Below are 22719 nucleotides of genomic sequence, written 5' to 3' on the forward strand. Positions count from 1 at the left end.
TAATATACTCGAACAGATGCTGAATGACTGCAAACGTTGCTCTCACAGCTTTCAGCTAAGCTAGAGCAGGGCCTGAACAGTTATTAACTGGGTTGTCTCCTCATTCTTTATCTCTCTTTCTAAGGTCTATGAAGGGTTAAGATCAGCTGACCTCCAGAGGCCCCTTCCCACCTAAATTACTGTATGATTATACAGGGTCTCTTTAGGGCACGTTTGCTCACAGAGAATGTATAAACATATCATAATCTGAGATACACAAATGTTTCTGAATAGAATAACCTTTCCAGAAACAGAGCCTGAATTTCTAGAAAATATGAATTATTTTCAGGCAAAGCTACTGACACTGAGTTGTCCTTTTTAGAAGAGTAACTTCAGCATCACACTGGAAAACTACAGGCAATGACTTAGGAAGCTTTCATTTACTACATAACAAAGTTGCACACCAGCACAGGCATAACATGGTTTCTCCTTCAGCTTTTGGTGTTTCTTTACCTCTCAACAGCAACTTGCTGCGTTCACAGCAGGCTGCCTTCAGTGAAAGCACACACACAGTGCAATGCCTCTCAGCTGTAACGTATCCTTGTCTTATTCCAGGTGAGATGTTTACAGGTGTTCTAGTAACCAACACATACCATTCCCAGGAACTTCCAGTATTTGTCTTTGTATGTGAAGTAGGTGCTTTTAAATACTGTGACTTAATTTGCGGAGACTCTGAAACCTCGCTTACCTCTTTCTTTACCTCCTCTTCATCTTCCAGAGTCAGCGCGGCCAGCTGCTTAGCTCTCTGCTCCATCAAGTTTACGTATCTGATTGGATTGGATAAGGCCTCGATCACATCTAGAAATAATGCAAATACTTCAGTTTCAACCTCCTTATGCTACGGTTCCAGTGGTCCTCAGATTTTAAGAAATAGACGTGTTTTTCATAAACACCTGCTGTTGATAGACACTGCTGGGTCCTAGAAACAACAGTGGAGGGGAGTACACCATCATGCAGAAATACTCTAACATGAGCCAACTAGGATCCTGCTTTGCAGGGGACACAAAGAAGCATTAGTAAAAATCCAAAAATGTTTGTAAAGAAAATTTAAAGAGCTATACTGAATACCTTCCTTCACTGAAGATGCAGTTTGGTCTTTAAAGCTATTCTTGTTCAGAGCTGAGGCCAAAATACAATACTCTGCGTTAAGCACGGCACTTCCCTCTGTTATAGAAGGCATATAGAATTTGTTCATCAAATTTTATGCTGTGCTAGAAATGAAGTTGTTTAGGCTACAATATCCTGTTAAGCAAACATAATCTTCCCCAGCACCAAGGTCAGGCTTGTACACAGGGGGAGCTATCTAGCACCAGCTGCAAAAGAACAAAGACTAGCAGGATGGACTCACTATAAGAGTATATAAAAACAAAAAATAATTGACAAGAACCTAGTGATAAAAGACCATCTGGTGATGAAAGGCCCCTGCGGAATTCGAGGACAAAGATATCTTAAGAAATGTGCTGCAAGCAACTAGTTTTTGAACCAAGGTAAAAGTTTATCGTGAGGAAGACCTACAGCCTTCATACCTGAAGACCCCTGCCCAAGACCACCAGGAGGCACTGAGCAGGTGTCAAGAGGAGGAGCAGCTGACCAGCATCTAATGAATATGTAACTTTCTTTGCATATAACCAAGGTATCTGCCCGTGCATGGGTGCAGCTGTGGTATGAGCACTCCTGGTGAGAGCTGCTCCCCGCTGCCCAGCGCTGTTTTGCTTACTCAGCCGCTTGCTAAATTTAATAAATTTTATTAATCACTTAAATTCTAAATTGGCTCCTGGGTTTTATTCCCACAATTTATAACACCCTCTACTTAGGAAACAATTACATACTGCTGTGTCACATGAGCAAAGTTTCATTTGCGTTTCAATGGCAAATGCCTGGGGCATTTCCTCCTTTAGAGTCATACAAGGCCTGCTGAAAATGAAAGAGTTGGCCCTCATCCTAAACCTCTGGCAGGCCACTGTGAATCAGGCCATCTTGTATAAATGAAGAGACATAATGATCCACCAGCTGCAGGACTGTTACCCCGATATGGCAAGTCATCTACACACACTCATTCTGCATTTCAATTAACCCTTATATTCCACAACAGGAAAACAAAACAATTACCTGCATAAGTATCAGGAACATAGTCTTTGACCTCTATGTACACAAAGAGAGCTGGCAGTGTCAAAGGCTGGTTCCTCTCATTCCTCAAACAGATGTAGTGATAGCCTGCAAAAGAAGAAACAACAAGTTCAGAGCACGAACTCTTCCACAGGCATTTCCAATGTAATTGTGTTATCATTTGTTATTTATAGAGTGGCTCCAACAGAGCAAGCAACCCCAGGGACTTCTGGCAGGGAAAGATTTACCAGATGAGAAATAAGCATACAGACAAGGGACTGTTAGAAAGGCACATGATACTGCAACTTAGAATAGTATTTTCCCTTTATTTTTACCTCTGTGGATAATGCTAAGAATTGCCATTTATATAATTTTTAATGCATTCTATTTTATTAGGATTGTCTGGATTTTTTTTTGAGTTGTGTAGCTCTTACTTAATTTTTAAAAGTGGCCCCTGTAGCACTCAGAAGTCCGAGCAGCCCAAAAAACTGAAATGTCATAGTCCATCCACAACACAGTATCTAATTTAAAAAAACAGACAGAGTGTGTGTGTGTAGGTGAATCCTATCATGCGACCAACCTTAGAAACACATTTGAGTGTTTTCAGACTGGTTTGAAAGCTGCCTGTCTTCTAAGAGTGAGGCAGCTTAGCCAAGTTAATAGTGAGGCACCACAGATGGGGCAGCCCGAAGCCCTTTCTCCCAGCCACCTCCCACCACTTCCCTCCTGTTCCTTATTTTGTTCACCGACGCTTTTCTGACTTTGCAGATAGGCAGCTCTGAAAGCTGAACTCCAGAAAAAGCAACGTTCAGAAACTGCAAAGTCTTACATCAGTTTAGCTCCCCAAAATACTTCAGCACAAATTCAGATGTATTTATGCCAGTTGAAAGACAGCAATGGAATTGCACGGGTAGGAATGAGAGAAAAGGACTCTCAGACCCAATAAACTTCTACAGCATTGCAGTGCCCCAAAGCTGCATCCTCTGCCTCTCAAATCAATGTCTCTCACACCACGGCTGAAGCTGTTCCTCCAATGCATGACTGGGGAGCTTCACATACGGGTAATGTAACGACAAAAGTCACGGGCAGGATGCCCTAATCTGGGGGGATCCTCACTAGGCTGATATGAACAACTCCCGCTGCAAGTGATGGTTAAATCATTGCTTTGGAAATAAGGGTAAGTCAGTGGATTTGTTTACAGTGTGACACAGTTATCAATAACGTTTTGGAAGATGGAGAAATTACATATTACAAAGGTTTCTCAGTTCTCTCAAGCTCCTCCAGCAAATTTTCAGCACGTACACAAACTAAAATCAACATGCTGTTCTCCATCACATGCTGTAAACTAATGATTACTGGAGTCAAAAGGACAGAACATAGGCCTGTGGGTAAAAACTCTTGAAAGCCCTTGTATGATTTAACACAGCAGCCTTTGTTATAAAAAGTACAAGCTTAAAAGCAGGTACGTGATTCAGTGCTCTGCTAATGCGCTGCATGAAGGGTGAGGGCCATGAAAGGACATCAGCCATGGTAAGAGCTCACTTCTACCAGAAGCAGCAAATCCCTTACATCCCACTTTCTTCTCTCCAATCCCATGTCTTTTTCTGGAGCTCGGCAGATCCTCCATGATGCAACTATGTCCACTAAGCCAGAAGGAAACAGTGGAGAGTTTTCTGCTGGATTGATACACTTGAATGGGTTCACAGAAAAGGTGTGGAGACTGGCAGAGCTGGCACAACAGAATGGCCAGGGACACATGGCCAAGAGCAGGGACAATGGGTGAGGTAATGCTGGAGCAGCAACATGCCCAGCAGCCACATCCCATGGCTGGTGTGTGGCACTTGCAGTGAGGCCTTGAGACCTCCACCTGCTAAGACAAAACTGCTTGGAGCTCTGCTTAGAAGAGTACTGACATCACCTGCCAGAAGAGAAGGGACTGATTTATACATCACCTCAGATCAAGTCCCCAGGAATAATACAGACAGCTGTTAGATAATGGGAGCGTGAATTCTGTGCTACTGCTGGGACTGGCTGGACAAGGGACAGGGTAGACACAGATATTCTTCCATTTCCGCTGTGAGTGAAGCTGGGAGCATGTTTATGGCCCATATGCTTGTCCTAATTTAGTTTCCTCCCTCAATGGCAAAGCTGACACCGAAGTCAGACACTTCTCTTGCTCAAAATGCCAATGACACCGCATCTTTTTAAAACATGATCTCTGACAAGTCTCTGGCCTGGAAAATTAGGGCTGAGTTTTCATAGAAGACAATTATTTATAATTAGTGGCCACTTAACTGAAAATTATGATTTGGAAGAGACCAGACATATAGTTTTGTTGAATTTTTCAGCAATAAAGATGAAAGTCATTTTGGACTGATTTAAAGGTTTCGCAGAGATACAATAGCTTGCATATAGGTCAGTCCTTACATGCACATAAAAATTACATTAGAGGAGGATACTTTGCTTTAATTCCAGCAATCTGCCATTCCAGCAAGGATGACATCAAAACTGGCTGTTGCTGCCCTCTTTCCTCCTAGAAGCATACAATTGCATTTTTCAGCATACAACTGTGAAAATGCAGTTGATCTACTGGAGATCAGTAAGTGCCAATCACCTCTGACACAATTCTATTGGCTCTCCTTGTTCGCTACAAATTTAAATTTCTGGTGAAATACGGTATTTTCCAAGTTCAAACAGGTTATTCAAATCCCCAGCTGCTATAAATTTGCAGAGTGGCTGCTGATTTCCAGGACCGAGATTCTGGTTTGCTGCTTTCTTTCACTACCCGATGTCTGTCTCAATGGAGGAAAAAAAAAATTTACCTGGTCGAATTGCTGAGACTGGTAATATTCGATGACCAATAAATTTCCCTCCTTCTTCATACACTGCTAGCCTCAAACATGCCAGGGTAGGTAAAACAACCTAGAAGGCAATATTGTTGCATGATTAACTTTCTGCTCTGAAGGAAACACAGCCCCTTCCAGACATAGACAGACAGAAAATTCTAGCAGACAGAAGTATCAACACATCCATAGGAAGGTCTCGCTATATAAAAGCTCAGATACACCTGTGGGTCAAAATAACTGTCATACAAACATTTTTCAATGAAGAAAGTTGAGGTGAGATGTATGCTGAGTATGCTGAGCAATTTAACCCTGTATTTTCCATATGCTACAAGGTACCACAGCGGCTCAATTCCTATCACACTTGAATGTCACTCTGTTGTCTTATTACTCACAGTCCTACACATTTTTTTCCTCTTTGTTTGTGCCAACGGGATTACTTACTTCTTAGAGAAGTCACTGATAGGCATATCAGTGTTGAAAACTCAACAAGCAGCTCTCTCTGTTTTGCAAAGTGTGAATGTATGAATTACATGAACCACGTCAAACCCAGCAGAATTTTTCCAGCACGCTCACTGGCTGGGCTAAAGAGGTTGAATCAGGCAGGATGTTTACTAGCATTGGATGCTTTCTTGACACTACATAAGAAGGCCAAACAGTGAAAACAGAAAACGTGAAATTGAAGAAGATTTCTTAAACTGCCCTACTATGATAGGAATCTTTAACATTACTTTTAAAAAAAATGTGTAGCATAGTTCGTCTCATTTTCTTAGTTAATGCAAAGAAACATGCAAATACACATATTTTTAACCTGGGCACAGACATGCATTTTTTCAGAACATACACTAAAATTTATCTAGACAATGAAAGAAAAAAAAAAACCAAACACAAAACCCAATAATCCAAAACTCAAAAAAAAAAATTCCAAAGCTTCTCTAATTTATTTTGAGCATTACTAAAAATAGTTATCTCTGCTTCTCTGAGCACAGAGGCAGTCAGGCACAATCGTTAACTAAATAGAGAAATGAAGTACACTAATTAGAACTTCATTATAGAAAAAAAATGCTAGTGATGTTACCAAACTTAAGCTCTGGCCAGCTGCCAAAGGAAAGTCATTCAGAAGGCCAAATATTCAGGGAAAAGGGCTATACTCCTGTCCTGGTTTGAGCTAAACAGAACCAATTCTGTCCAGTGATTTTTACTTTTCAGCTCAGTCTCTCCTAAGAGGATGCACTTTCTGAAGTTAGCAGCATGTTTTTGCAGACAGTGTCTGCTACTTGAAATGATAACACCTGATGGATTGATAACGCCTGGGATTGGGATGCAGAAAGGTCTTTGCTTATAGTTATTCCTGTAGTGACCAAGGCCATTGCTGGTTTCTGTGTGCCACGCCGGGGGTGCCAGGAAGTAAAAGGGGTCACAAGGAAGTGAAAGATTGCACCTCAAAAGAGTAACAGGACAGGTGACCAACAAAAGTATTCTATCCCATATACATCATATTCAGTATAAAGTCGAAGGATCAGGGGTCAGGGTCTCTTCTTCAATGGCCGGCGTCCAAGGACTCCATCTGATTTTCTGTCTTTGGTCCTGATCCTGAGTTCCTGAATGTCTCCACTGTGTCCAGTTCCCCTCTGCTGCTGAGCCTGAGACTGCCCTGATGCCGCTGCTCTGTAACATCACCGGGGATTGCCATCGGGGGTGGGAGGAGTTGGGGTCGATAATGGATTTGTATATATTTGTATACAGTTAATTATTTATTATTTCCTTGTTAGTACAATTACTGTTGTTGCAGTTTTCTTTTCCAATCCATAAGTGTCTCTGCTTTATTCTATTTCCCTTCTCATTTTGGGGAGGGAGCGAGGTTAGAGAGCACCCGTCAGCATTCAGTGGCCAGCCCAGTCCTAATCCTTGACAGCTCCCCAGAAAGCAGGGCTGCAAGCACCAAACATATCAACATTTCTGTGAACTACATTTGCTGAGAGAAATACAAAATAAAATGTTTTACAAATATTCCGGATTCGCTTACCCAATAAGTAAACCCCAGAGATTTTGTTAAAGAACTGGCTGCAAACATATTGCGGGGCACAGTAAGACATTCATGTTGCACTACCCTAAAACATGCTCGATGTTTTCTGCTCCCTCCAGGTTTAGAGAATGGAGTCTGAGTAACATTGTTCACATTGCATGACTAACTCAGAAGCCTATGTCTCATTTCAAGCGGATGGGATTTGTGTGGTTTCATCACCTAGGCTGTATTTATACAGCACAATCTAGCACTAAGCAGAGATAACAGACTGCCTGGACAGCCAGATTGTTATAGCTGTATTCACATCGTCTTGCTCTCAGGCTAACAGTAGGGCTTGCTCAGCCAAGGCAAAACGCCACGGCCATTCGGCTAAACTGCTGCTGGGATCTGCGCTTGCTCGTTCAGAGCCCAGCACGACGTGCGCAGATGAGTCCAACGACACGTCTGCTGCTTCCAGCTGTCAGTGAAACAACTCAGCTGAATTTAAACTCATTTATTTTAGTAGCAGATAGCAGGACTAGAGTAGCAAAAATCACACTAAAAGCAGTTAACAATAAACAGTTAAAAAATAACCATTCAAAAGATCTTTTTTCTTCTTTCTAAAAAATGCAAAGTTTCAGTAAACCACTGGACAGCAACAGAACAAGCACAATGCATGTTTGGGAAGCAAGTGTTACACAGACCTTCTTAAACACTATGGTTTCCTCTTCCCAGACAGGATTAACTGCATTGCCTTGAGAGGTCTTGGTCTTCAAAGCTTTTCTTCTTGTATCCACAGGCAGGCCAAACATATCGACTTCTACATAAGTACCGACTTTTTTATCAGAAAGAAATTGACCTGAAATTATCTGAAACCAAAGCAAAGGAGGATCACTAGAGACTGGTTTGGGGAATTAGGGAATGAACGGCTGAAATGCAGATGGATAATTCTCATTAATGATCAGAGCATACGCATTTAAAATAAAATCAGTTCAAAATCAAAGCTGTAATAAACAAAAAAATCTTTTTAATCTTGCAGACACAGAAAAACAACTTATGAGGCCTGGTTTCCTGTGACCCTGTGGTCCTGAATTCCCCTGTGAGTGATAATGTGGTTGAGATCATGCTGCTGCCCTTCTCTCAGAAAACATTTGGATCTCATCCTTAATCTGGCTGCTTATATCCACAACATGGTATCTCTGAGAACTCTAATTCCTATCCAGTTTCAACAACAGGTTCAAACAATGCTGGAATAAAAGAGGTGTAAGCAGCAGAGAAGCTATATATGCTTTTAACTGTGAGGGATAAAACAAGCTAAAAAGTTGGTATTCTAATAAAGGCTCTTCACACAGGGTGAGGAGTTTCACTATGAAAACAAAACAACTACAAAATAGCTGGTCTTCTCCAGTTCTTATTTTTAACAGGAAAAACACTCCTGGCTTTAAAAAGGTAAAGAAAGGTTTGCAATTACTTCAGAAAACTGAACAGACACAGGAATATGCAGCAGTGTCGCTGTAGCTTAACAAATCAAATCTTGCCTAAAGCAAATCTTATTCCATTCTCAGCTGTACCTCATTACAACCAGCAGAGTCTTCACCAAGCAGGCAGAAGCAGCTGACTTCTGGCAGCAGTCTCACAACTCCGGGATGCTCATTCCTGTTACAAATGCTGTTCATCCCCTAATAGCCGTGGAACGACTCCCACCTCCATTCACTAAAAGTGCGGAACGAAGTGCCTCCAAACCCACAGGAGGAACTGAAAGCTTCCATGATTGTGGGTCACCACAAAAGGCCCTTCCCACACAGCGTGGTCTTTTTTTCCCCTGCATGCCATCGGATTTTTACTTTATTCGTATTCCTCCTAGCACTGCTCTGCTACACTTGTATCTGCAGCCTGAGAGGAAATACTTGTGCTCTCCCAACAAATACAGCAGGGTATTTTGCAGGTGGATTTTATAATACGGACACTATTCTAATGGACAAGCCCATTAAAGGAATAAGAGGATTTCAGAAAGCTTATGTTTTTATAACTAGAGATACACCAAGTATAAATAGCCAGTGCAATCTACGCCTCTAAACAGTCACACAAGTAGTTCTCAATTTGCAGACTTCTGGCAGTCCTTGAACTTCATTAAAAGTCCTTAAAAAGGAACAAAGAAAAGCCAGTTGGCAATGAACTGCAGCTGATGATTATGGTCCCACAGTTCTGCTGGAGAACTTAGAGAACCAGGAAATTTATTTATTCTAAACAGTGTAGTGTTCTACTTACTCCAGTCCAAACCACCACTTCATAACAGCGTGTTTTAAATTTGTTACTAAAAATACAGCCAAACTACTCCTAAATCCATTCACTTCCCAATTACTTCTATGGAAAAGATTACATACAATAAAAATACATTTATTTACTCCACAACATTAAATATGTGACAGGTTTTAAAAATGAAATCTCACTCCATGAGGTGCAACGCAGTTTATTTTCTTGACTTAGGGCAGTCATCTGTTAGGCCACCGCATAACAGAAACATATCTACGCCCTGACGTTGTCATGAGAGCATTTTCACCAGCTGCGTACATACCTTGACAGACAAGGTGTTAGCGACTATCCCATCCACTATGCCTTCAGTAAATGGATCAAAGTGTTTGTCTGGTCTTCTCATGAATTCTGGCTTTAACCTGTAGCCACTTTTGCCATTGTACTCATACATTCCCATGTTTATTTGCATAGACAAATCTAGGTATTAAAAATATAAGAATTAGGTTTGGGATAGATAATTTTTAAAAGCAATAAAAAAGCAACAATTATTGTAATTTCAAATGACTGTAAATTAAACAGCTACTCATGGCACACTTGCATGAGAAGCTCCAGATAATTGTGGCCCTCTCTCTTGGATTCTTTTTGACAAAAAAACCACATCTGCAATACAGCTTTCAGAGACTACTGAATAGATAACATTTTAACATTTTTAAATTTTAAAGGAAGACTTCACACTTAGTTTTTGAGTACCTCAGTGTTGTACTGACTGTACTGTTGTAACCAGCACAGTACTGATGTTTCTACTCCTTCGTACACCAGACACTAGGTGCCTGATACCTGTCTGAAACTGGTCCAAAGAGGTTTTTATGACTCTACAGACTTCCAGCCTGCATGGGGTTTTGCTTTCCATGGAGATGCAGTGTGTACATGTGCACAACTGGAAGTGAAAAGGGAGTGATACCATGGTACCTCATGCCCAGAGGCAGAAAATGGCCAGGATATGTCCCAGGATGCAGGAGATGGAAATACTCGTATGTCTCAGAACAGTCATAGTCTTGGAAGACAACACATTCTATTTCAAAAATGACTTGTTCATCTAGGAGCCCAAATGCCTTTGTTTCTTAAAAACTCACTTTTGAAGCAGAATTTGCTAAGCCCCTTATGTCTTGATATCATGAGATTTTGGGAGATATAGGAAAAAAATCCCTGCCAGATCCGAAATGCCGATCAGTGGTAGCCACTTACAAACGATGACAATACGGAAAGCAATATGTCTGCATACCACACTAACTACAGCATGGCAACTATGAATATTTTGATTTTTTTTAAAAAATGTGTTTAAAATGGTAATTAACAACGCTGTAGTATCATTCAATCATTAGACATCTTCTGACACATAAAGCCTTTCCTACCCACAAATCAGAAGCTGTATCTGAGAAATGGAAATATACAGCTTACAAAATCCAGAGATCAGCATAACTCACCCACAGTTTGGAAGTTAAGAGCAACCATTTGGCAGCCGGCATTCCAAAAGACTTGTGGCATGTAGTTTGAAGAATCTACACGTGTTCCCTTTGGGTAAATTCGGCTTAGCTGCATTTTGTTGTATCTAAATGGTGAGTAGTTAAGATATAGTACATATGACAAAAAACACTTTGCAGAGAGATGCAACTGCAATATTTAAATGTACGTGTTCTTTACAGAATGGCAGCGGGTTCCTTTCTGGATTTCTGCAACCATAAAACTTCTAGAGGTAGGAGATATGATAAATAAGGGGCAATTAAAGGTGCTGTTTGTTCCTGTACAGAGTACTCAGAATAAGCAAGGAAATAACCCAGGCATATGCATTAAAAAAAAGATAGCATTCATAAAATTCCATTTATCCTCATGGTTACTAATTTGGGATTATCCAAGATTGCATTTATAGAGGCCAATTAGCTGTAAACAGTGAATCTTCCTCTGGAGCAGGGAGAGCTGCTCAGTTAAAAAGCGCTCTTCTGGAACAAACGTTAGAATTGGCCTCTACGCGCAGACAGAAATGATGAGTGTGCACTTTCTACAGTTGAGTCTACAAACCTCAGAGATGAGAACATGCTGCAGGCTATCTGTGGAAATAGCTTTCCATTAATCTTCTTTAAGGCACTACTTTATCTTGACCATTCATTTTCAACTGCAGCCATGATGCGAGATATTGAGAAACATCAAAAGGTCTAAACAGAATGCTCCTTAGTTTTTCTTTGAAAGTTTTTTAAAAGTAATAAAAATTGTGTGGCAATAAAACAGCTCAGTGCTCTTAGAACTAGAGTTACTGTGAGAAAACAAGCTTTCTCTTACGACTACAAAAACCCAAGTCAGATACTTTTTAACAATTTGCTGCTGACCATAACTCCTGTCACCTTGTAAAGGATGATAAATTTGATACTGATACAAAGTATCAGGTCTTCAATACGTAGTTTATGCCTATTCCCTCCAGACCTAGCCCACAGCACAAGGACTCATGCCAAATTTTAAATTAGCTCATCAGAGCTCAGGCCAATTAATTCATCTAGAAAGACAGTCAAATGTACAAATTTCATTTGGATTCCTACTTCCCCAGTGCCTGTCTCCAAATTTCACTAAAGCTCTGTAAGTTATCAGACGTAGAAAGGCAGCTTTCTGAAAGTCAAGGATACTCCACAAATTCCACGGGAGACTTCGTAAGTTGCTCGAGCCCTTTGGTTTCCACAAAGGAAGACATTTCAAAACTTTTGTTGCGTTCTGAAAGTTTCAAAGGGGAAATAAAAACAGTGACACGTTAGAGCATAAAGTCATATGCGATATATGAACTGCAAACAACTGGTTTTGTCCGAGTTCCCTTATCCCATCTACTGTTCACCAGCTCATTTCACCTTGGTCTCGATGTACACAATCGCATGTGGGCAGCAGCACGCTCACTCAGCACATGCTCAAGAGCTCCATCCAAACTCACGTTAGTACTGCCCAAAAATGGAGGAGATGCTACTGTGCCAGCTGCAGACAACAAAGTCCGTGCATGAGTCAAGATCTCTCATGCTTGCTTGCAAAATATCACGTTGATGTATTTGAGAGGTAGAGCCCAAAGTCCACAGGTGTGATGCAGAGGTACTGTAGCAGCTTTTACAGGGAACACGAGGGCCCTGCTGGATCTCTCGATTGTCTTTGCAGACAGATGCAAGGGCTTTGAGCCAATCTGAAGCTGTAACAACTAATGTCCGTATCAGATTAAACTAAGCAGCACGTTAGCTGTGCCTACGGCACTTCTCGTTATCTTCAGTATGTCAGGGTAAGGTCACATCTGTCTCAAAGAGCCATGGAAACACTGCCACCTAATCAAGCTTGAAGGTACACTCCTGTGTCCCAGCAGGTCTTCAGACCTAACTCTGAACTAATACGGAGCTTCAATGACCTCTTCCATTTGATCCAACTTTCTGACCTGACAGTGGGGAAAAACTCCTCCTAAGCTTATATCTCCAGTAGGACCAAATGTTTATTCGCACATCAGGTGTTACTCACCTCTGCCTGATGTGTGCACAGCCTTTCAATGTACTCACACAATATGCTGTAGCAGAGAGCCTAAGTGAAGGCCCTTCCAGCTTCAGTATTTTTTCCTTTACATTTTTGAACAGAACGTAAGGATTCCTGTAAAATAATAGCTTCCCATTTCACCTCAGTCAGCTGTGTAGATTGTCTAGAAGGGGCCACAGTGGTTGGAGGTGATACCCTTTAGATATTTCAGCATTGTTCTCTTTAAAAATGAGAGAAATGGTGCCTGTGTTGAAACATGAACTCTCTAGCCTCACCACATTACTGAAAGCAAACAATAAGGTGGAGAAGAGCCTTGTTCTTATCTGGTTTCAAAAGTAATTGTGCTGCAGGGACGGCCAAGAGGCCAGCCTGGCCAGCTCCTTGAAATCAAACTGCGAAACTGCAGGAGAGGGATAAAACTGAACAAAATGACTTTCTCGTGGAGAGAGAAGCAGGACAGAAACAGGTGGGCACTTTCCTTACAGGAAGCCAAAAAGGAAGCAGTGGATCCAAAGAAATGAGGAGCTAAGATTGTTGGGCCAATGTGAGAGGAAAATGTGCTGCCAGCTTGTTAACTACAAACTATTCTCAATGTATGCTGAAAAGTCAGAGGATGACCATGTTTGTTCCAAACACGATTCTCTCCCTGTAGGAGAGCTGGGACTTAGACTTTCTTGCTGCCCCTATTTCTAATCAGCTATCATCACGCTAATGCCATTATTCATAGCTGTTAGATCCTAATGGCAAAGATTCCTGCCACTCCCTAGGGGCTGCTCTCTACCACTCCTCTTCCTTTCCAACAAAAAACATCCTCTCTTTCTCCAGACTTGGAGCCAGCTCACTTCCATCTCAGCTGCTTATAATGGCACTGAGGTTATTCTTATTCCATCCTTCTGCCTTGCAAATGGAATATACATATATAGTGGTTTTTTTTCAATTTAGAATATAGGTGCTAGAATTTGTTGTAGTGATATACTTTATCTCTCAGCCTTATCTTAAACTAGAGCATCTGCAGGAAACCAGAACTTGTAGTTGTTAAATGATTTGATGACTAAATGTCCAGGGCTTAATCAGACTCCTAATTAAAATAAGAACAATTATTTGTTTGAGGTATCTGGAGAGGATTAAGAAACCTGGCCTTTGAAGAAAAGACTGTGCAGGAGAAACACTTCTCTCTTGTGATACATTACACCATGCTATCTTAACAGGAGGAAGTCACCATGGACAGACAACTCACTAAAAAACTGTATGAAAACTTGAAAAAAACACAGTTACAGCTATCTGCTGTCAGAGGAAATACACCAATCAGGGCAATCAGGACAATCAGGGGACTGTTACAGATCCAGTGTTATTCAACATTTCTGTTAACAAATTGGAAAATACACTTTTAAAACATGTGAATGACAGAAGCAGTGAGGTACTGTTAACGCCATGGATGCCAGGATCATAAATAGAAACAAATTTTGAATTAGAAAACATTAAATTAGAAAAATGCTGTAACACAAACAACAAAACTTTAGAAACACTAGTATGGAGCTCTATACTTAGGGAAATTAAATCAGGTGAAAAAAAATCTGGGTGACAACTGGATAGGCAGCAAATCAGAAAACAATCCTCATCTAACTGCTCCTTTATTCAGCTCATCTTCACTGAATTTAGTGAAGGTGCAGCAGTGAGTCCAGGCCAGGACTAAATCCAGAACCCACAAGTCATGCTACAGTGACCTCTGCTTTCACCAGCCAGCAACGTTCACCATGTAAGGCCACTGCCTTAACAAATTGGCCACATTGATCATATAATGGTTTTTTTTTTTTACACAAACACTAGAAATATTTATTCCTTAATGTTAGGAGTTCACACAAACAATAGGATTGATCAAAAGTCACATCAAGGTTTAGGATAAAAAATGTGAACATCACCAGTTCTTTACAAAAGACAGAGCTCAGAAAGGCACAGGCACTCGAACTGAAGCAACCTCCACTAGACAATTTTGTAACAACTGCATCAACCTGTTCTGCTAGGATTCACACAGCTTCCTTTCCAGAAGGAGTATCTCCTTCCCACTGTGTTCTTCTAACTCTTGTCAGAGCTAGAGGAGATTACAAATATCCACGGGGACACTACTGTAGTGAATTGTACAATTGTGTGGGTGTTCAAATGAAGAGCCAGATAACTTCGTATATGTTTATTACTCATCACGAGTAAATGCAAAATCTGAAATAAAGATATAGATTAAACACCAGTTACCTGTCCTCTGCCAAGGCCTCCACAAATTCATAGTACATTAAAATGCTATACACTTCTCGAACTAAAGAGCTCCAAGAGCATATTGAAATCTGTCAAAACAAAGTGAAAAAGGGCAGGCAAACAGTAGGGGGTTCTGCACCAAGAAAGGAAAGATGCTGCAGTGTTTACTGAGGATGCCACTGAGTGCATTCCTAGCAAGGCGTCTTCTGTAAAAGTCAGTGGGGGATGAAATTATGGCCTTTTCTATTTGCATAGTGGGAAGGGCAGACTCCACTTACCCTGGATCCTCCGTAAAAGTAGCAGAAGCAAAATATAAAGAAGTTGTTCAACCTGTAGGAATATTTACGACTACCTTTTTCAAACTGCGTAAGTTACTCTTCAAGTTATGGACAACAAAGACAATGTAAGCACAACGTTTTCAAAAACGTTTTCACAATGGCAGGATGTTTGCTGTTCAAGTTTGGTATTTAGACTAATACAAGTTTACTTGGCAGGATACTAGGGGAATATTTTCTGTCCGAGTGCCTGTATCTAACCGAGGGGACACCAAGCAGTGTTTCTCCAGAACTTTCTTCGAAACACTTGTTAGATAATTTCCAAAACGAGATGTTGCTCATGCTTAGTTTACTTACTTTTTGATACTTCAAAAGACTCAAACTTCACAGGCTGAATATAATTCACCAGGTTAGACATCTCTTCTGTGGCCATAGCTTCACTTCCAGCAGTACCCTAGGACAGAGAAGGGCAAATACTGCACTTTTGATGTCCATGGTGGCCACTAAAGGCCACAAACCCCAGTTTTCTATCAATCCTGGTATTTTTCACTGATCCTGGCTTAGGAAATTAAACGCCTCACATAGTGAGCTTCGAATAGTAAAGAAGAAAATTTGCTGTAAAATTTAAACATTTAATGAATCTGCTGCTATATTAATTCTTTTGACATGGCTCCAAGGAAAGGTGCTGCATTACCTTTACACATGCACAGCACTGCGCGCATTTATCAGTAGTTGGATAAATAATAAATATAGCTCTAACTTTCTGATGTCAAGTTTTTCTTCCAACAATGCTAAATACACCACAAGCAGTTATCTAAAACAGCTCAGTAAATGAAAAAATAAACAAACAAAGCAAAGATGTGCTTCCAAACAGATTAACAAGCAACTAGAGAAAGCTGGTAGTTTCCCAATGCTCTGTCTCCCTTTATCCACTAGATGGTAGTCCCACTCCTGGTAACACAAGCTAACCCACCACCTCTGGAACTGATCATCATAAAACATAAACCCCTTACTTCATCCATCGACGACTTTTTACAGTCATCGTCGTAGTCATCATCATCATCGCTCTCAATCTCTGCTTCTCCTGAAAAGTTTTAAGCAGAAGATAATTACTGGCTGAAGTAATAGTTCAATAAATTCAAGAAAGATGTGCAAGCAGCACTGCGTAAAGGAGGACTAAGTTATCCACGTGCTTTTTTGCCACAGCACAAGTCAAATGCACTGTCTCAAGAGATTCATCCATTTTCAGCCCTGGTAGGTTCTTATAGCCCAATCAAACAAAAACTGTTCCTTTGCAGCTGCTGGTCGATCCCTGTTCGGAAATCATGGGGTAGGTATTGGCACCAAGAAAAGAGCATCCCGGTGTGCACAGTGTGCACAGTGTGTGGTTACATTTATCACAAACAGCTTCTCTGACGAGTTGTTCCCATGCTTGGGGCACAGACTCAGCATTTGGAAGATGTGAGTTCAAGCTCCGTCGCCATTGCAGGATCCCTGCGAGACCTTCACTGAACACTTCAGCCCCTCCGGGAATCGCACACGTAACAGCATGCGTGGGGTGAAGAAATCATGCATGAAAATTGTCGAGATTCTCAGGCGCTGTGGTGTCAAGGGCTGTTCAGCAAAATCCATCTGTTCTGAACGTATCGCGGTACATGTACCGAGGTAACACAGCCGGGAGGATCTGGCACAGGAGCCCAACTGCAATAGCTTAACTTCAATTCCCGTCACAGACCGCTTTGGTGTGCATTTCTCTTAGCACTCCGGCGACATAGCTCGAATGCACCGGCTGAGGGCAGTGCAAATCAAATAACGTTAGGAAGATGCATAAGGCTCATCCTGTCCCTGAAAATGTACTGATGGAGTAAATGGGACTAAATAAAATGTATTTTATGCCTTGCTCCCAGTTGTGGTGTACTCATCAAACTCCTACGGGCAAGACACAGGTTCTTTATTGATAATTAACAAATGCCTCCCCTCTCCTCCAAAATGTTCTAATGTGGTGGCACCAGAAATTAAGCCATTAAAGAGTACCAAGCTTATCTTTCTCTTTAGTAATTCCTCCTATGGGTCTGGGTGTCATAAAGTCATAAAGTATGTATTGTGCATCTTAAGACGACTCTGGAAAAGAAGGTTTAACTTAGACTGCAGTCACCTATCCACACCTATAAGACTGACCACTTCCTAAAGGCTTTATTTCACAAACCTTTCAGCTTTCCACAGCAGTGGCAATTTTATTTTTGCAGCACAAAAAAAATCTAACCACTGTGCAGCATTCCCACACTCTCCAGAGAATGGTAACTCGGTCTCAGTTCCTCCTGTCAATTTGGGGTCTAATCCAAAGCCCACTGAGTCAATAAAGAAACTCCTCTTTGCTCCAGCAGGCCTTGAATCATGCCCAGTGGGCCCCTCCTGAACATGGAGAGTACAGATGATTTAAATAATGAGAGCGCCTTTCACAACCAAATGATGACTACTCAGGCTCTGTTTCCTTCCAGATGCAGATGTTGAAATGTCAGGCTTTTATTCACGAACGCATTTCTTCCTGAACATTTCATTGAAGAAAATAACGTGATTGCTCAACAGGCTCAAGGGATGGCTCAGGGAACCTCAACACTTCTTAGAGAGCCAGCTGAGGTCTCACAGGATTTGCAGTGACAATTTTTTGGGTGGGAAGTTCTCAACTGATTTAACTAGACTGGCAAAGTAACACTTTGCACAGTCTTCAAAATGGGCGACACGGGCAGATTTCAGCCAACTTGCAGTGCTGAGATACCAGGTAGATGACAGCTTGTTCTTGCTAGAAGTGCCCAGGGAGGAAAGTACGCAACATGTTATTCAGTTATTAAAAAATTTAACAGGAAAGCTACCAAGGAGATCAGATCCCATTTTCAAGTTCTGTATCAGACAGCACACCCAGGACAAGTAATAAACCAGATTACAAACAGAATAAAAATTAGAATCTATGACTACATCTGCACTGTCTTTCACTCAAGTGGCATGGTCCTACGCTCAAACTCAACCTTCCTTTGCCCTTTCACTGCAGGGATGGAAAGTCAGAAAAACCTTGGCCAGACTGACGAGATGTCTGGGCTGCAGACACCTTCATGCTCACTCTCCCCCAGCAGTGGTGGGATCAGCCCCATGCCATCACTCCTATCCCTTCCCAGGGTGGGCACAGACACTGTGTATCATAAACGCATGTGGGCTGGCATATGCAGCTGCCCTGCAGGTCAAGTCCAATAAGTACGTGTGAGCTTGTCTAAGGGACTGCTAGCTGTAATGGCTTGACTATTATCTGCATTTAGATAGGACTACAAACCCAGGTCGGGACAGGACCTCTCCATGCTACATAGCATACAAGTACAGTGAAAACAGAGAGCTTTGCTCCAAGGGCTTGCTCTCCAAGTGTGAGACTAGAGCTTGCCCATGGACAGAGGCAGGCAGAACACGAAACAATAAAAAGATGTTTTTCCCTACCATAACAGGTAAGCGATAACACAGATACTGTGAACCGCTAATAGGCAGAAGGGCACAGGAAACTTCTCAGTGGAGTAATGGAGCAATTTCAAGGATGTTTACAAGGGAATCAGGCAGCGTGGGGAAGGCATAAAAGTGCTTATTGGGCAACACAGCAAGTGAACAAAAGAGGCTGAATCCCAACTGATGAGTAGAGGAGTTCAACACTGAACGGAGCTCAATACTGAATGGAAGACGATCAGCAGAGGGGAGCTCGGAATGACAAGTCAAATCCTTATTACCAAGAGTTGAGGAAGCAGAGTGCTAAATATTACCCATTCTCACCGTGCCTTAGCAACGTGACAGATATTGAAAGTCTAATAAAACAAAAGGTCGCACATGGCTTGAAATTCAGAGAAACTCGGTAATCTGCTCTCTCAGACCCCTTTACAGTAACACCCAGCATGGATTACAAATGTGGTCCTTGCTAACATAGCCTGTTAGCTCTGTAATGTTTAGGCAGTCACCAGCATCCTGGCAGGGGAAAACCACCTTTTGTTTTTTCCACAGGGTGTACATCAGCACTTCCTGATTTTTAAAGAGGAAAAGATGAACTTTATTCAGTTTGCTAGAACATTTTACTATGTAAGTGGGCCATGGCCTCAGCTGGCATGCAGCAGCGATGTACCAGTGCATTTACACAAACTGAGCCTACTACTTTTTGTCCAGTTTTCTATTTAGTCATCACGAAATGACGGAGCCGATTCTGCCCTCTCTCTCTCTCCCTGTGACTCTCACCTTGCAGCACCCAGTACTCTGACAAAAATGTCATCCTATCAGTGAGAAATTAAAATTTGCTCAAAATTTTAAATACTGTTCAATCAATAAGTTCTGACTACTTTCAGTATAGGTCTAGTTTTGGCAAAATGCACATAGCTGCAGAACTGCCATGGTTCTTCTTGCAGTGTAATCTAACTTTGTTCCAAATCTTGCTTATTTACTTCCATTCATTGCACTAAACTAGCCAGGTCTAAGATGCTTGTTCACCAAAACTACAACCTATCTCATAAGTGTTATTTCAGAAGATCTTTTTCTGTTTTGCCAGCTTTGCTGTCCCTTTAGGGAAAGCTTTTTCCACTGACAGATATTACACCCTACTGAAGTTACTTTTTACATCAGTTTAATCAACATCTTGCAAGTCACTCTGCAGAGCTTATTTCAGAATTGCTTTTTAAATTATTGCTACTATGGGACAACCACTTAGCTTTTATATAGTATGTTTTATAAACATATCAAGAGAGTGTTTTTGGGGGTTTAAATCTGACCTCAAGCAGTGTAAGGCACAGTGAAGCTTGCTATCAACTGAAGTACGAATCTCTGTATTTCTTGCACTGCCGTGAAGAAACTAATTTAAAATCTTGAGAAGGCTAAATCAGTACAACTTTCTCCTGGAGATCAGAGTAATTCTGACAGGAGCTATATAATACAACAGAGTTTTTTGAAAAATATGCCCAACTTGCTAAATGTGAATATTGTGTTAAGGTTGGAATATCAGAACACTTCATGTTAAAAAATGTTAATTATGCTTCCTTTCACGAGTCTTTAATTGCATTACTCCTCTCATGCTCCAGAAAGAAATTGGTCCTATGTACTGAGAAGCACAACGCTTGCAGCGCTCCAACATTAAATTTTGCTGCTATTGAGATGCACATAAGGAACGAGGCAATGAAAAGAAGGATGTCATGGTGACTGTTGAGCATTCTTTCACGGATCCATGTTCTTCACTGAATCTTGCCCCAGCAGTCTCATAAAATGGTGAATATTTTTGTTAAAAAACAAAATGCCCACAGACAGAAAACTGGCATCTGATTTACAGAAACCTTGTGCATTCATAGCTGTAAGCTGTAGCTAAAATCTCTGGAGCTGCGCTCTGAATACTTCAAACTTAAAAGTATTCTTGAAAAATCAGATGCAGGATGTTCCTTGTCAGTCACCTCTAAATTGTTCCTAAGCTCTCTCAGACCTGGCTGTTCTTAGATAAAATTGGCTTAATATTATTTCATTCCCACAGGTATTGTTCAGATAAATTCACTGCTGTTTGTCAAGTGCTCATATGCAGCCAGATATCCCCCCAGAAATTCACTGCAGGATGAGGACGCTATATCTAGGATCAAACATTGAATGACAGAGAGAGAAAAAATATCGACCAACTGCATTCGCCAAGAGACACAAGCCCTAAAGGAGAAACAATGGCTGACAGAAGGATTACAAGTAATATATTTTGTCAGTTGCAGATGAACCAGATGACCACATCAATTTTGTGATCTCGGTTCTAGCATTTTCTAATTAGTAAGAGATCATCTGCACAATCTACAGGTAACAAGAGGTTGCTATATAGGTAATACAGTTTATTTGTAAAATTACACACCCTATTATAGGACTGACCCCTCTGCCTTGCATCAATGTCAACATTTAGACTGGCAGCCCAGGTCTTTTCCTACAAAAGCTCATAGAGGGGCTACTGAAAGACAAAGCTGTAGCCCTCTATGCAGATCAGAAAGCAAAAGAGATATACTTTGCCGCTGCGTTCTCACTATGTGCTGGTAATAAAAATGTAGAGTTAGGAACCCAGGGTTGATTTCAAGTGTTGGAAAGGAGTCAGTTGGCATGCACACAGTTATTTTTCTGTTGCTTGGGATTTGTCTAAAGCAAATCAAGAAAACAGTATTAAATCATTCCTGACACCAGGGTGAATATTCCTTTGAAATACAAGCCCTACTCCAAAGCATGCCCTTTTCAAAGTTTCTTAACACAATAGCTGAAAACTCTTCCTTTGCTTCTAATAGGATAAACAATGTTATCCATAAATACAGCAGGATTTTTTCTTTTTCAATTCTGCTTGAGGCAAACTGCCAGCACGAAGATTTTCAGTTTAACTAATAAGAGTTTAGGAAAAATTGCAAACAATGGAAAAAAGATTTTTAATAGCAAATGGTAATGAACTTATATTCCAGCAGAGCTTTCTCTAGTATTCTACTATTAGGGCATAAATGTCTAAGCTTTTAGCAGTCCAAAATTTCAGTCTCAGTGGGAAGGAGAAATTCTAGTGCAGAACGCAAACTGAGCTGGGAATCAGGATGTACAGATTTTGTTGTTTGTCATGCTGCTAATCTGATCCTGTGGTTCAGAGCAAATCCTTTTTCTCTGCACTTCTCTGGCTTTTCTAGGGAGGTTTTAAGCTCTTCAGGGCAGAGACCAGCTCTTACCAGTTTTTGCGTATCACGACTGACAACAGTCCCCTGAAGACTGCATAGGCATTACCAAAGTATATGCATTAAATTACGGTCACTTTTCTATTTCATGTCTGATTTTAAAAACTCTGCTAATAATGAACAAATTAACTGCAATATATTGCTCTCAATCAGCTACTTTCCCTGCAGTTCCTGATGGTAAGAAATATTTGCAGTATTATTTTTGCCTGTTTGCATCTCTGGAACAGAAGAACATTGTACAGCACTTTGCGTAGAGGTCTGCAACATGTTCCAGTTAACGCAAGGCAACAGAGGGTTGAGCCTTGCTTGCCTGAGGAACAGATCTCTCATTCACAGTTACCTTAAATCGTAAGACACTGCAGAACCACTGCAGCTCTCCCGTGCAACAGGTTAAGTCTGAAAGAATGTCAAACAGTAGGCACATCTCACAGGCAACAGAAAAAAAGAAAACATTTATATTTGAGATTGGGCTTGGGCATGTAAAAAAAGCACCCAAAGGGTGGCGGAGCTGGCAGCTTGTTCTACTTCCTCCTGAGCAGTGCAGATAAATGCTCACACACATCACCATAGAATCAACTACAGAATGGCCTAGGTTAGAAGGCACCTTAGAGATCATCTAATCTAACCTCCCTGCCTTGGGCAGGGATGCCTCTCAACTAGGCAAGTTTACTCAAGGC

At 41.2% G+C, this 22719-nt stretch overlaps 1 protein-coding gene across 1 annotated transcript in view; it reads right to left on the minus strand.

The window, feature by feature from the left end:
* The window catches only part of PLCB1 (phospholipase C, beta 1 (phosphoinositide-specific)), a 123672-nt gene that overhangs the window by 74289 nt on the left and 26664 nt on the right, over positions 1 to 22719 (minus strand). The window contains exons 7-15 of the mRNA XM_009874236.1: positions 16325 to 16395; positions 15669 to 15765; positions 11919 to 12003; positions 10731 to 10855; positions 9569 to 9723; positions 7698 to 7862; positions 4968 to 5067; positions 2149 to 2253; positions 728 to 837 (exon numbers count right to left, since the gene is read on the minus strand). Coding sequence (XP_009872538.1) covers positions 728 to 837; positions 2149 to 2253; positions 4968 to 5067; positions 7698 to 7862; positions 9569 to 9723; positions 10731 to 10855; positions 11919 to 12003; positions 15669 to 15765; positions 16325 to 16395 — 1013 coding nt within the window. The remainder of the gene's footprint in view (positions 1 to 727; positions 838 to 2148; positions 2254 to 4967; positions 5068 to 7697; positions 7863 to 9568; positions 9724 to 10730; positions 10856 to 11918; positions 12004 to 15668; positions 15766 to 16324; positions 16396 to 22719) is intronic.

This window comes from Apaloderma vittatum, unplaced genomic scaffold (genome assembly GCF_000703405.1).
Source record: "Apaloderma vittatum isolate BGI_N311 unplaced genomic scaffold, ASM70340v1 scaffold4088, whole genome shotgun sequence".
NCBI lineage: Eukaryota > Metazoa > Chordata > Aves > Trogoniformes > Trogonidae > Apaloderma > Apaloderma vittatum.